Genomic DNA, 14,194 nt, shown 5'->3' on the forward strand with positions numbered 1-14,194 from the left:
ACCTAATTTTCGGTCATCTTCCCATTTTCGACTACCGATATTGAAATTTGTATCATATGATATATTGTTGGATTCACATTTTCGAGATGATTCTACCATAAAAATTTCAAGGCAATCGAAGTTGTTTTGGGCACGGGTGCACGTGAAACCCCATGCATCCTAGGGTGCGTGAGATCAAAATTCAACATTAGTATTAATAGTCCCATATATATATAATATATATATATATATATTTATTTATAAATTAAAAATAGATGACGATGAAGAAGTATTTAGTACTTTTTGGAAAATGGATGCTAAATTTTCTAAAAATATATTCGACAGTATAGTGTATAGATAAGTATTAAGAAAAAATGTAGTAATTTTAATATCTTTACTAAAATAAATAATTGTTGAATTAAAAGTACTTTTTTAAAAAAATTTAAGAGGGTATTTTGTAAAATTCAATTTGCACAAGGCCAAAGTCATGCTTATTACTATATATAAATTATTATACGTATTGCGTGTTTGTATAGTTTTTTAATTAATTTGTTTTATATTAAAATATAAGTAATATCATAATTATAAAAATTAATAAGAGGCTTTATTAATGTTTAATATCAAATTTTTGTGGAATGTTAGGCTAATATTTAATATATTATAGAGATATTAATCTCCAAAATTTTAATCTGCTTAAATTATAGAAAAAACTAAATTGGTAGAGCTCTCCATTCCGAAACCTACAACCAAAAATCTCCATTCTGTTCAAAAATAAATTTGACTTTTAGGTTCCTCAAAAAAAAAAAAATGACTTTTAGGCAAAATTATCTGGGAAGAAAAAAAGAATTATAAGGTTTTCTGGTATGCGTTTATGCTCTCAAAAAAAAAAAAAGTATGCGTTTATGATTTATCGGATTGAGATAAATATGAGTCGTTCAAAACGTTAACCGTTCAGTTTGATCAAATTAATTATCTTCTTAAATTCTAGAAAAAATTAAATTGGTAGAGCTGAGTCGCGGATAGCTCAATTGAAAATATTAAAGAATTTGGGAGTTCAAAGTTTTAGCCCGGGCAGACCAGAAATACTGGCTCCGACAAGAGCTCTCCATTCCGAAACCTACAACTACGTACAAATCTCCATTCTCTTCAAAAATAAATTTGACTTTTAGGTATTATAATTATCTAGGAAGAAAAAAGAATCATAAAGGTTTTCGGGTATGTGTTTATGATTTAGCGGGTTGAGATAAATATGATTCGTGCAAAATATTAACTGTTCAGGTCGATCAAATTCGAGTTAACCCGATCCTGGTCATCCCTATTTTTTTAAAAAAAAAATATTAAGTATACCCTACTTAAATGTCAAGTGATGCAATATATATCATGGCAAAAACTCATATGAGACGGTCTCAAGGGTCATTTTCTTGAGACGGGCCTCTTATATGGGTTATCCATTAAAAAATATTATATTTTATGTCAAAAGTATTACTTATTATTATAAATATGGATAGAATTGACCCGTCTCATTTGTAAGACCGTCTCACAAGAGTGTTACTATCTATGATATGTCTATGTGTTATCAGTATATAGACATATTCGAAGTCAGCCAAACTAAAATGTAATTTGAACAAGGAGCTGCGTGCGTGTAATCTATAGATCAGAGACAATTTAAATTAATATTATGAAAAATATTATAAATAAATTTATTTTGCTACTGTGACAATATTAATTTTTTTCATCACTAATTTAATATCAAATGAAGAACGTATTTTTAGAAATGATGCAAGAAAAACAGTACTTTTGATTTAATGACAATATTAAATAACTTTATAATTTGTTTTAAAAATAATAATAATAATTATCATATAAACATAATTACGTACCGTGTTACTTGTTCATATATAATTACTACATATATCAACTTAAATGAAGACTCCTACGGGTTCACCTCATGAAATGCCTTCGGTGGAAACAATGAAACATGCGTACGTTTTTGTTTAGTCTTCTTTTCAAGGTAGTTGAGTGTAAACCTGGAATTTGAAGTTAATGTCTAAGATTTCTTTCTTGTTGTATGAAATTAATATTCAAGAAACGCCTCCGATCCAAGCCAATTATTGCAGTTTATACAAGAATTATTGCATATATTTCCTTTCCAGGCAACATTCTTGCTATCCTCGCCATATATCCTTAATTAAGTGCCATGTCTCGTTGTTTAAGGAATGTAGCAGTTGGCATCCCCTTCTTTATAATCCTCGTACAAAGTACTCTCGATTCCCACATATCGCATATATCGATCGCAGCAATGGCTAAAGCATTCGTCTCTCTTTTCTTCCTGCTATTTTCAGTCTCGGGTACGTACGCACGTTTTATATATTCTCAAACAATATTTCAGAGCTTTTTACATCAACATGATTTCAAGCTGCCACTTAATTACATCTATAATTCTCATGCAGCGTTCTTCCACATGAGATCGGCCACAGGACAGAAGGTGTACTTCTTAATTATTACTAAAAAAATACTATTATTTCATCTCAAATTCATTAAAATTATAAATGTAACGCATAACATATACAATATATATATGTTGTTGAATATATATTGTTGCTTGCAGATGTGGTGCGTGGCGAAACCTTCCAGCGAGGAGGCCCCTCTGCAGGAGAACATCGCTTATGCATGCAACTATCTGGATTGCGGCGCGATTCAGCCCGGCGGCATTTGCCACTTACCCAATAATCTCATCAACCACGCTTCTGTAGTCATGAATCAGTATTACCAGTCCAGGGGCAGGGGAGAATGGACCTGTGAATTTGGAGGCACTGGACTTCGAGTCGTCACCGATCCGAGTAAGTCGCCCCGCCCCCCCCCCCCCCCGCCCCGCCCCGCTGTTTTTAATACAAAAATTGGCACCAACTTAATTCACAAAATTTATATATATGGTGAAGTAATAATTAAACCAAAATATATAATCTTGTTTGGTTGCATGCATTGCAGGCTATGGAAGCTGCAGCTACAATTACACTGGGTAATATATATATATATATATAGGTCTAGCTGGCTAGGAGCTACAATTTATATGCCAGAAAATTAATTATCATTTACAGATTGATATTACAATTAGTAATTAGTACTACATCTAGTGTGTAAAGATGGTTATATCATTACAACAAACGTACGTATACTTATATTGTGATTACTATATATAAATTGGTGCCGCAGAAAAATTTAAGTTCTGATCCTTTTTTTTTTTTTTTTATATGTATACATATGTTAAGGCAACATGTAATATAATATGAAATTTCAAGTTATTTTCTTTTATGTATTCAACTGATTGGATGCATCAATTCACATATCTTTGTCAAGTGGAAATCTGTGAAACGAGCTACGTACGGATCGGATGTGATCACTTGATATTGCTATGTTAAATCGAGCAGCCAACGAAAAATAAAATATAAAATTTTAAAGAAATTTATATTTAAATAAATTAAATTTTAAAAATAAGAAAGGCTTTTTTAAGCTTAATTCAAAATTAGTAAGCATATTCTTCAAGAGAAAAATAAAAATAAGTAAGCATATCCTTTCAATAATAATAATAATAATAATAATAATAATAATAATAATATAATAATAATAATAATGTGGAATGGAAATAAAAATGGAGGATGCATAATGGTCGGATTAATTATTTTTAAAAAAATTAAAAATTATTTAATTGGTTCAAGTACAAAAACAAAACAAAAATGAAGAAGGAAATTCAATAGCAAGAACAAGAAAATTTTGTTAAATAAACGACCCATCCCATCCATCGCCAAATCCGGGTACCGGGACAATTTCTTAATCATCGACATCGATCGATTTTTTTCTTTAAAAAAATAAAATAAAATTTCGTGTCATTTTTAAAATTCTATATAAATAAATAAATAGCACCTTTTCAGAAGAGGGTTTGAGTTTGATTTTACGATCGAGTAATATATAGAACTGGATTGCATAATAAATCTGTGATAATTAAATATCAGAGATACAATTAATTAATTAGTGTATTTGAACCAATAAAAGAAATAGAAGCATTCATATTTCATTGAGCTAAGATAATTTTTTGGGCTATGCTGTAAACATTGGCCTAAATTTCAGAGTGAAAAGAATCGAAATGAATTTTGAAATGTACTGCAAAGAGTGTTGGATTTGGTGTGAGCCAGCACCGTTGAATCAATTTTGAAATAAAGAATCATTTATGTTGGAACACAAAAATCTCATAATATTTATTAAATTACAAATTAAATTAAAAAAATTTAAAAGTGTGAAACTTTAAATTTTTTAAAATCATTATATATATTCGCCTATTCGAAGAAGTTTTCATACAATCGCTAAATATTTTGAATTTTTTTTAAAAAAGTCTAATCATCACATTTTTTTATCACAAGAACCTTGTAAGAAAATATTTTTTTCCAGCAAATTAAAAAGTCGAACTAAATTTTCGGTTTTATTACGATTTTGTTCTCGTTAGCGTCAACTTCAAAATAAAGATTTGGCTGCCGCATTAAATATACTTCATTAATCTCAATTATATAGTCTTTATTTTTGTTTTTTACATATAAGAAAAATCATTAAAAAAATAAATTATATACCAACTTCTTATTTTATTTTTATTTAATATGTTCAAAAAATAATTTCACAATTTTAATGATGTAGTTAATATGATTATATTAATAAAAACATATTATTAAATATAGTTAAGTCTATTTGAGACAAATAAAAAAAATGAAACCGATATAATTGAGATGAAAAAAATATAACTTTTTAGAAGAAATATTGAATGGACGGACACCCACGATTACAAAAGATTACACCCGTGATTACACAAAATCAGAGATTATCTTTAAAATTACAAAATTACTATCAATATATTAATAAAAAAAAAAAAGTAAAATATGTAACCGCGTACTTAGAAGTTAGATGCACACATCATTAACTCCAAATCTTCAATCATGGGAAACTCAAAACGATCCAATATCTATCGCACACGTCGCAAGCCAATCCAAGATTTCTTTGTGCTGAAATCGGTCATAAATAAATTTTCCTGGTTCTCATGTGCACACACCGTTGAATACGAGCCACCAAACTCAGCGAAGCCTTCTCTTGACGCACTAGCGGACACAAGGCTATTCTTGGTTGCGGGATAAGGTCTCGCATCTCTGGTGCATCGTAGCTTCATTCATTGCCTCTCGATTTTCTTTACCCATTTGGGATTGATCAAAGTGTCTTTAAACATCACTGTCCCGCTCCCACCACTTCTGTTCATTCAGTGTAGGTATTTAAGTATTTTTATAAAATTAAGGAGAGAAATTGGTGTCCTTTGTGTGCTGCAAAATATTTGTACTTCATATATGTGAGGTATTTCTTGCTCCACTTATATTTCGATACTTGTGCACAATAAAGATTGAAAAACATCGGCTTGGGGGTGATTAAACTTCCGTTTCTCTTCTGTGCAAGAAGAGAGGAAGGTTATATAAGAATACCCAATTGACAGTTTGCGTTGGTGAATTCATTTTTATGTAAAGATTCGATTTTTATCAATTTTGAAGTGTTTCTTTTTCATGGTGTTTATGAAACGAGGGACTTGGAAGGTTTCTGAATAGGGTTGTTGATTTTAGAGGGAATTCGGTGCCTTTTCAGTTTAATCATATTAGTTTGATGATGTTGTCAATGACTTGCCATAATCTTGAGTTTGGGAGAACAAGGTTGGATTTTGTGGCGTGCGGGTGTTCTTCCAATGCCTCTTTTGATCGTTTTTCTGTAAGAAATTGCTCCAAGGGAGTGCTACGGAATGCTGATGGAGGATGCAAAGCTCGGAAATCGTTTTGCTACAGACGTGAAATCGGTCCATGTCGTGTGTCTTCAACTAAGACTCCGGAAGCTTTTCTCAAGGGTGATAAAAAAAAATTATTTGCTGCTTGTGTTGTGTTGATGGATGAGTTTGTGTTGGCATTTTAATGTTCAAATAACTTGAAGGTTGTGATTATGTTTGTACCATTGCAGGGATCGCTGCTGGCCCTCCTCCAGTACTGGATTTTACTACAGAATTAACAAAGCTTTCTTCAGTATCTGATTTGTTTGAAGTGGTGGCCGATGACTTACAGACGCTGAACAAAAATCTTCAATCTGTACGTTTAATGATTGTCATGCTTTGGAAAGTTCAGTTTGTAGTTTGTATTGTTGCTTAAGAGATGAATAATGGTTGAAGTACTCAGTCTTTGTGTTATTTCACATTCTGAGGAGTTGAAAGAAAAAACTGATTGACTGGGTCTGGAAGTGATAATTGCCCTGCGTTATAGGTGAAAGGTATGCTCTTCATGTGTAGTTTGGGGCTCACAGTAATCACGAAAAACTAAATAAACGTATCAAATCCTTTGTATATGTTCGGATATATTTGATTTGTTGTATTTCAAATCTGTCCCACAACACTTCATATTTGTTTTAGTCAACACAATGAATTTCAAATCCTACCAAATTGGTGTCACTTGAAACCCAAATTACACATCCTCAGTTTAAATCGAAATTATTCAATTCAAACACAAGTAAGACTAGCTTGGTCTGGGTTGAAATTTTTGGTTGGACACCAAAACAATTATCTCAAATGTGGGCCAATTGAATAGGCAATATTCGGACAGCATCACCCTTCATTTTGTTGCAGCTTGAGATGAATGATATGTTGAGAACCAAAAGCCTCTTCTCACTTGGTAATTTTTAAAACTACCAGATAAAATTGCTCAATCTTGCTAGCATGCTTAAATTGGCATAAAATGTATCAGAACCAGCTGATGGTGATAGTGCTTAGCTTATTTCTTTTATTGGACAATACCGATGTTATATTACTTGCTACTGGATATCCCCTTGAGAGGTATAGACTATAATCATTAGGTATCTAAAACATCCCAGAGTAAATTTTACAACATAAAATGTTGTCGGAGAAGTTTGATCGCACTTCCTGCAGATGCTAGTTTGTAAATGTTCTTCTTGAGCTGGTTAACCTTGGCATTACTGTTAAAAGATGGATTTTACTGGTCTATGCTTGATCTACATACGTATGAATTTTGGAATGTGGATATTTGTGACTTGAGGAATTTGTTCGTAGAATTCTCGTATCATTCTTTTTGGATTGTAACTTTCACTTTAATGTTTTCCTTTACTTAGAAATGTATCTCAGAGTGAATTTTTGATCCCCCTCTTGTTTGTCTTTATTATATGTATAGGTTGGGGTTTGCCTTTATGAATCAACTTGCCGTTGCTATGTATTTGATGAGCGTTTTTCTCCTTATTGTATTTTCTTATACATCAATCTGTTTTCAGATCACTGTGGTTTAACTTGTCTTAGCAATCTATTCTTATTATCAGTGGTTTTTTCTTCTGACAAGAGTCACTTTTAGATTGTTGGTGCAGAAAATCCGGTTCTGATGTCTGCTGCTGAGCAAATATTTGGAGCTGGTGGCAAAAGGATGAGACCGGCTTTAACTTTCCTTGTGTCAAGGGCAACTGCTGAGATTGCTGGTTTGAAGTAAGTGCAACTTGGCATCCAATTTAACCAATTTATGGAAAAACTAAAGCCGTCACGCTTATAGATTACCGTCAATAACTCAGGGATCTCACCAAGGAACATAGAAGATTGGCAGAAATTATTGAAATGATCCACACAGCAAGTTTGATACACGACGATGTATTAGACGAAAGTGACCTGAGGAGAGGTTAGCTTGCTGAGTGCAACTCCTTGAGAAAAATTTGTTGCACATCTCTTCGTTAAATCATTGATCATCTATGCATTGCTTTGGCAGATATTTTTCATTTTACATTCTGTAATACACTACTCTTACTGAATTATTACAAGTTCTTTGAAAGCTTCCCATTTGCTGATTCATTTGCAGGGAAAAAAACCGTCCACCAAATTTACGGTACAAGAATAGCTGTGTTGGCTGGAGATTTCATGTTTGCACAATCGTCATGGTACTTGGCCAACCTTGAAAATCTTGAAGTCATAAAGCTTATCAGCCAGGTGTGCTGAATATTAGTCTACCTTTATGAACTTTTGTCTCTTGAAGTCCAAATTTTTTAGGCAAATAGAGAGAAAAAAATAGTCTGATTATCTATGATAACAAGGCAGAGAGACCCAAACTGGAGGCCAGAGGGCCCTAAGTTTATAATTTTTTAGGAAGTGAGAAAAGTTTATATACATATTCACTTGATGAATTGTATTGCAGGTCATTAAAGATTTTGCTAGCGGTGAAATAAAGCAGGCATCTGGTTTATTCGACTGTGAAGTTGAACTTGACGAATATCTAATCAAGAGTTACTACAAAACAGCCTCATTGATTGCTGCTAGCACTAAAGGAGCCGCCATATTCAGTGGAGTCGATGCTGATATAGTTGAGCAGATGTATCAGTATGGGAAAAATTTGGGCCTGTCGTTCCAAGTTGTGGATGATATATTAGACTTTACTCAGTCAGCAGAGCAACTAGGTAAACCTGCTGGAAGTGATTTAGCCAAGGGAAATTTGACAGCACCCGTGATCTTTGCATTGGAGAAAGAAACAGAACTGAGGGATATAATCGAATCCGAATTTTCTGAGACTGGTTCTCTTGAAGAGGCCATTGATATTGTTAAGAAGTGTGGTGGGATTGAAAGGGCACGAGATTTGGCGAGAAAGAAGGCCGTTGAAGCTGTCCGAAATCTTCAATGCCTACCCTCTAGTTCCTTCAAGTTGGCGCTTGAGCAAATGGCAAAGTTTAACTTGGAAAGGATAACATGATGGGTATATGCTGACATGGTTTGATTCTCGATCGAGTTAAATCAATCTCTTCATGGAAAAGGCGTTGGGGCCAAAGTCTTTGCCATTGCAGATGGTTTTTTTGACTGAAGTGGCATAAAAAGAAACAGCATATTTTACAGGTAATCTTGAGCAATTTATGTAGCTGATACCACACTTTACTTTTGCCATTTTTGGACAATGGCATATACGAGACAATGAGACTCAAATTCTTGTTGTGCACTCATTATTGAATGTCATGAAGAACCAATAATATCATGTAATATAATTCTCTCATACTTGCAGTTCTTTACTGTGGCATCATAAAAACCTGAGAATATTTTTAAAATTTTTTTTATGTATTCTATCTTTAATAACGGTGGTCATGAAGTGGTTTATTACAAATCAATTACTGTGGCAAGATAATTAATGATGTCGCTAATGAAATTAATTAATGTTAATCCTCATAGAATCGTAAAAAAATTGCACGACGGAAAAGTGAGAAAATCACATTAAACTTAAACTAATCGTTATGCTAGATAAAATGTTTTTATATCCAAGTTACATAAATCTTTGAAAAGATTTATAAAAAAAGATATTTTCTTCACCTTTTTTCTGGTCTGATTTTATTGGGAACAATATATTTAACATATTATTCTTATAAATTATACATTAATTAGTATCGCACAATCATAATTGTTTTGAATGACATATACATCATGTATTTGATATGCACGTCAAATTTGAAATAACCAAGTTGGATTATTATTGAAGAAGTTAAATAGAAAAAAAAAAATTGAATTTCACCAAGACATTGTGGATTAAACTAATTGTTGAAAAACAAGTGGCAATGAGATTAGGTGACAATTAGTTTTTTGTTTGTTTTGTAATGTGGGAATCCGCAGCCGCTATTTTTGGTGTGAATTGGGTAAACCCTCGGACTAACGTAATAGCATGCAAAATACGTTAGCCAAGTAAACCACACTAGATAAGCCCTATGTGATAGGCTAGTCCAAGAAGATGTTGGTAGGGAGAATCGACAAAATTATTCTACAGCCTAGGCCTGCCACCCCGCCTATCCGCCCTTGCTAGCAGCTAGATACAATGTTATTAGCGATGACAATAGAAAACAAAGTCATTTATTACTATGACTTATAATCTCGAATAAAAAGAAAATGTTCATTTAATATAATGTCATCAGTCCTACCAAAACTGATCATGAGAGTTTTTTGAACAAAATATTACAAGATTTGAACAAATAAAAATATTAAAAAAAAGTTTGGATTAATTGTTGCATATTGTATATATGTATTTGATTTCCAAAAAAAAAAAAAAAAGAGATTTACCACATATTAATAATTTAGATTTAAAACAAGAGTATCATATACTTATGAAATAGATATATATCATTAATTAAATAAATAATTATATAAATTAAATGTTCTTGGATAAATTTTTTATACTTTAACACAAGGCTTATATTTGAAAATTTTTATTTTTTATACTGTATTTTTGTCGGGATATATATCGATTATTTTATATATTAAATTATTATTCAATATATTATATTTCATTATCCAAGTCAAACAAAAAAATGCATTCATAGGGTGGAAAAAAACTACACATAAGATAAATTTGAATGTATTATGCATTAGCAGCATTACCAAGATGGTTGAGAATTAAAGCATGTCAAACTACAAAAATTGTGTTATTAACAACATATTTTATCGGAGATAAAAATAATATGTGTTTTAGATATAGTTTATTCATATATAGAACTTTCATATTCAAATAAAACTTTTAAATAAAATAGTTTTTTTTAAAAAAAAATTGCTATCTCGTCTAATTTTAAGTCGGTCCACTAAATTGTCAAAGTTTACGTTTTAGTAAAGTTTAATTTTCGATAATTTTGACCTAATTGCTGACGTGTCAAATATTGATTTTATATTGGAAATATTGATATGACATTAAAATGATGAAATGACATTGAAATTATTGGCTTGTCAAACATCAGGCAACAATTGGACTAACAATAATAGAAAATTTAAAATTAACGTATCAAAATCAAAAGTCGACAACCCAATAGACTAAAACTCAAAATTGAACAAGTTGATAAACCAAAAAAATTATTTTATCTCAAAGAAATTATGGTTTTTTACTTTCAAATCAATATATGTAAAATTATCATTTAACATAAATGACGTATGTTAAGTTTCAATAATTGTCTCTGCTAGGTAGAACAATTGAAACATTACGCGTGAGATACTGCATAGTTTCAAATATTTGAGTTGTATTGCTACCATCAACTATAACTTTTAGCAAAATAATAAACAATTTGGTCATATAATTGGTGTCAGAGTGGAGGGCATGACTTCAATTCACATTGATTTCAAACACAATTATTAGGAAGAAGATTGTTGGGATGTAATAATTTTTTTCCTATATACAGGTTAAAACAAGGGTATGAATTTCTGTATAATTTAAGATATTTGAGTTGCATCAACTATAACTTATAATAAAATATTGCAAAGCACTCGATCCTAAATATTAATTACAAATATATATATATATATATATATATATATATATGTTTGTGTGTGTGAGAAAAATATTTTTTTTGATCCATTAACTTATCCATGTTTTGGTTTTAGTCCATAAACTTTTCAAAATTTGGTTTTGGTACACAAACTTTTAATTTTCAGTGATTTTGGTCCAACTACACATGTGTCAGCTAGACATTGATACACGTCAACGTTTTTCCGGTGACGTGTGTCAATATCTAGCTGACACGTATGTAGTTGGACCAAAATCAATGAAAATTAAAAGTTAGTGTACAAAAACCAAATTTTAAAAAATTTATGGACCAAAAGCAAAACATAAACAAATAATGGACCAAAAAAATATTTCCCATATATATATATATATATAATACGTTTTTCAACAAATATGTAATATATCTTATTGTTTTAAAGTGTTAACTAAAAAATAAATCAAACTCAATATATAAATAACGTAATACACAAGAAGAAAATTTCAAATTCACTTGCACATTCATATAATATTTCATGTTAATAGAGGGATGTCATTTAAAATCTATTCTAGTTTGCATTAGTATTGTAAATCGTGGATTTAAGATTTACCGAAAGAAGATCGTGAAAGTACGACAATTGAAACTGCATGAATTGGATATACATTGATCCAAACACAAGATTATGGAATACCATGGCAAGAGACATGGACAGCATGAGACGAAGCACACAAAAGCCGTACGAAGCAGGTCACGTCTGTGATGGGAGAGTACGCAAAATCACGGCGGCGCCATGCTGTGGTTTCAGCGTAAGAATCGAAAAGGGAGAATGGGAATAAGAGCGAGACAATTCAAACGAAAATCGTTGCAGAATCATTGCCACGGCCATTTTGGCCTCAATCATGGCGAAATTCTGGCCAATACAGATCCTGGGACCCGAGCCGAATGGTACAAAGCTGCCCGAGTTTGTGGCGGCATTCGAAATCCCTCTGGAAAATCTCCGAGGGTTGAATTCTTTTGCGTCATCCCCCCAAATCTTGGGATCGTGATGGAGTTCCGCAATCAGCAGCGTCATATCTACGCCTGCTGGTATGGTCAACTTTCCTAGTTTCACTGTCTGTTTCGGGCCTCGAGACAGGATGGGTACCGGCGGGTACAGCCTCAGCACTTCTAGTAGAATCATTGTTACCTGCAAATGAATATTCTATGTTACATCCGGGAGTTTTATAGTCCTTTCGACTTAATAATAAAATAGGAGAGAATCTTACAACTTTGAGTTGATTCAACCCTTCAAAATGTGGCTCCGAATCTCCAAAAACTTCCAAAACCTCGTCTCTTGCTAAATTTTGCCATTCTTGAAATTGGGACAACAACACTATAGTCCAAACCAGCAAACACGAGGTCGTGTCGGACCCAGCAAAGTAGAAAAGTTGACATTCGTCGATTACATCTTCGATACTCATTCCCCTGTTGTTGTTGTTTCCATTTTCTTGTGAATTGGATTCCATTAGGACACCCAACAAGTCATCACCAACAATTGCATTTGCTTCTCCCATTTCTATGGCCTCCACCCTTTTCTTGATGATCCCCTCTAGTAAACATCTCATTTCTCTTGAGATATCTTTCACTCTTTTGTTTGTTCTTGTGGGAAGATATCTGTCAAAACAAAATTTGAACCCCCTTCATATCTATTATATTATACTAGAGTTGAAAAGAAATTTCGACTTTCAAGTCTAAAATACCTACTTCGATCCTGGAATGCACGATAATTTGACTATTTTTAAAGTGAGCTCGAATTTGTCTTTATGGAGCTGAAATATCCTTTTTCCTTCTTGATAACTGCTGCCGAATGCGGTGCGCGAGATCACGTCCCCTGTTAAGTCTTCAATAAATGGCCATACGTCGATTTCGCATGAACCTTCGTTTGTGCAAGAAACCATGGATTCCCATTTTTCTAGCATACTCGTACAGCTCAAAACCATTGCTGGTACCATTTTCTGTGATTTCAATTTAGAATAAGAGAAAAAAGTGGCGATTGTCTCTGTTTGATGTATGAGCTAAGATTTACCCACCTTTAACTTCTCCAGATGAAAAGCAGGACTTATAATCTTTCTGTGCAAACTCCATTTTTGACCTTCAAGAAACACAATCCCTCCAGTGAGCATCTTGCCAGCCACGGTATCTGTAACGGGCTTCCGAAACACTTCTGGTTTCCTTAAAATCTCCGTACTCAGCTTCGGATCTGTAATATTCAATCTCGGCCTCGGCCCAAACCACGCGAAAGAATTCGAGCCTGAAACATAAAAAAAAAATTTATGAAGTACAAAAAGTTTTAATTTTTGTAGCTGTCAGCAAAGTCATAGTACTAACCAAACTTTTTTACGATGTTGCTGTAATAGGGGATGATGTGTGGAATCACATCGTCTGATAGTGCGATTGATCGAGGCTGTTCTTCTGTAGTGACATTGATTAGTTCTTTAAGATCACCCACAAGGAATCTGTATGGATTCCCATTAAGACCTTGTTCCCTTAGAATTTTTTCCAGTTTTCTCGGACCGAACCAAACCCAATTCAGTAACTTCACTGCGGATGCTATGCATACAGCTGCAAGGATGGAGGTGAAGATTAAGCTCGGGTTCGGAATCATTGTTTGAGGCGAAATTATGAAGAGCCAAATGTTAGTTGTCCATGTAAATGAATAAATTATTTCAGAGTTTTATAAATAGACTTGTCAATCCCCACTCTCGAGTTATTTTTGGGTTGAGTTAGACACAATTCTATAATATTAACATGTATCAAAGCTCGGTCCACTTATATACATTTTATCGGATCAATATGGACATCTAACACATCCTCTTCATGCCCAAAAACGGACATGAACTGTAGCGTGAAGTTTATT

At 32.7% G+C, this 14,194-nt stretch overlaps 3 protein-coding genes across 3 annotated transcripts; 2 read left to right on the forward strand and 1 right to left on the reverse strand.

The window, feature by feature from the left end:
* The first annotated feature begins 2,275 nt into the window (after positions 1-2,275).
* Positions 2,276-3,190, forward strand: LOC140894406 (major pollen allergen Ole e 10-like). Its single transcript, XM_073302915.1, has 4 exons — positions 2,276-2,327; positions 2,430-2,464; positions 2,588-2,819; positions 2,968-3,190. Exons 1-4 carry the CDS (start codon positions 2,279-2,281, stop codon positions 3,000-3,002), a joined length of 351 nt encoding a protein of 116 aa, XP_073159016.1. The 5' UTR covers positions 2,276-2,278; the 3' UTR covers positions 3,003-3,190.
* A 1,784-nt stretch (positions 3,191-4,974) lies between these two features.
* LOC140861518 (solanesyl diphosphate synthase 1, chloroplastic-like) lies at positions 4,975-9,099 on the forward strand. Its single transcript, XM_073264540.1, has 6 exons — positions 4,975-5,899; positions 6,010-6,134; positions 7,398-7,525; positions 7,609-7,712; positions 7,890-8,017; positions 8,223-9,099. Exons 1-6 carry the CDS (start codon positions 5,665-5,667, stop codon positions 8,769-8,771), a joined length of 1,269 nt encoding a protein of 422 aa, XP_073120641.1. The 5' UTR covers positions 4,975-5,664; the 3' UTR covers positions 8,772-9,099.
* A 2,836-nt stretch (positions 9,100-11,935) lies between these two features.
* LOC140866868 (cytochrome P450 CYP72A219-like) lies at positions 11,936-13,572 on the reverse strand. Its single transcript, XM_073271924.1, has 4 exons — positions 13,368-13,572; positions 13,042-13,292; positions 12,564-12,951; positions 11,936-12,484 (listed from the first exon to the last, which is right to left on the reverse strand). Exons 1-4 carry the CDS (start codon positions 13,458-13,460, stop codon positions 12,047-12,049), a joined length of 1,170 nt encoding a protein of 389 aa, XP_073128025.1. The 5' UTR covers positions 13,461-13,572; the 3' UTR covers positions 11,936-12,046.
* Positions 13,573-14,194: the final 622 nt, after the last annotated feature.

Source organism: Henckelia pumila, chromosome 4, assembly GCF_033568475.1.
Source record: "Henckelia pumila isolate YLH828 chromosome 4, ASM3356847v2, whole genome shotgun sequence".
Lineage (NCBI taxonomy): Eukaryota > Viridiplantae > Streptophyta > Magnoliopsida > Lamiales > Gesneriaceae > Henckelia > Henckelia pumila.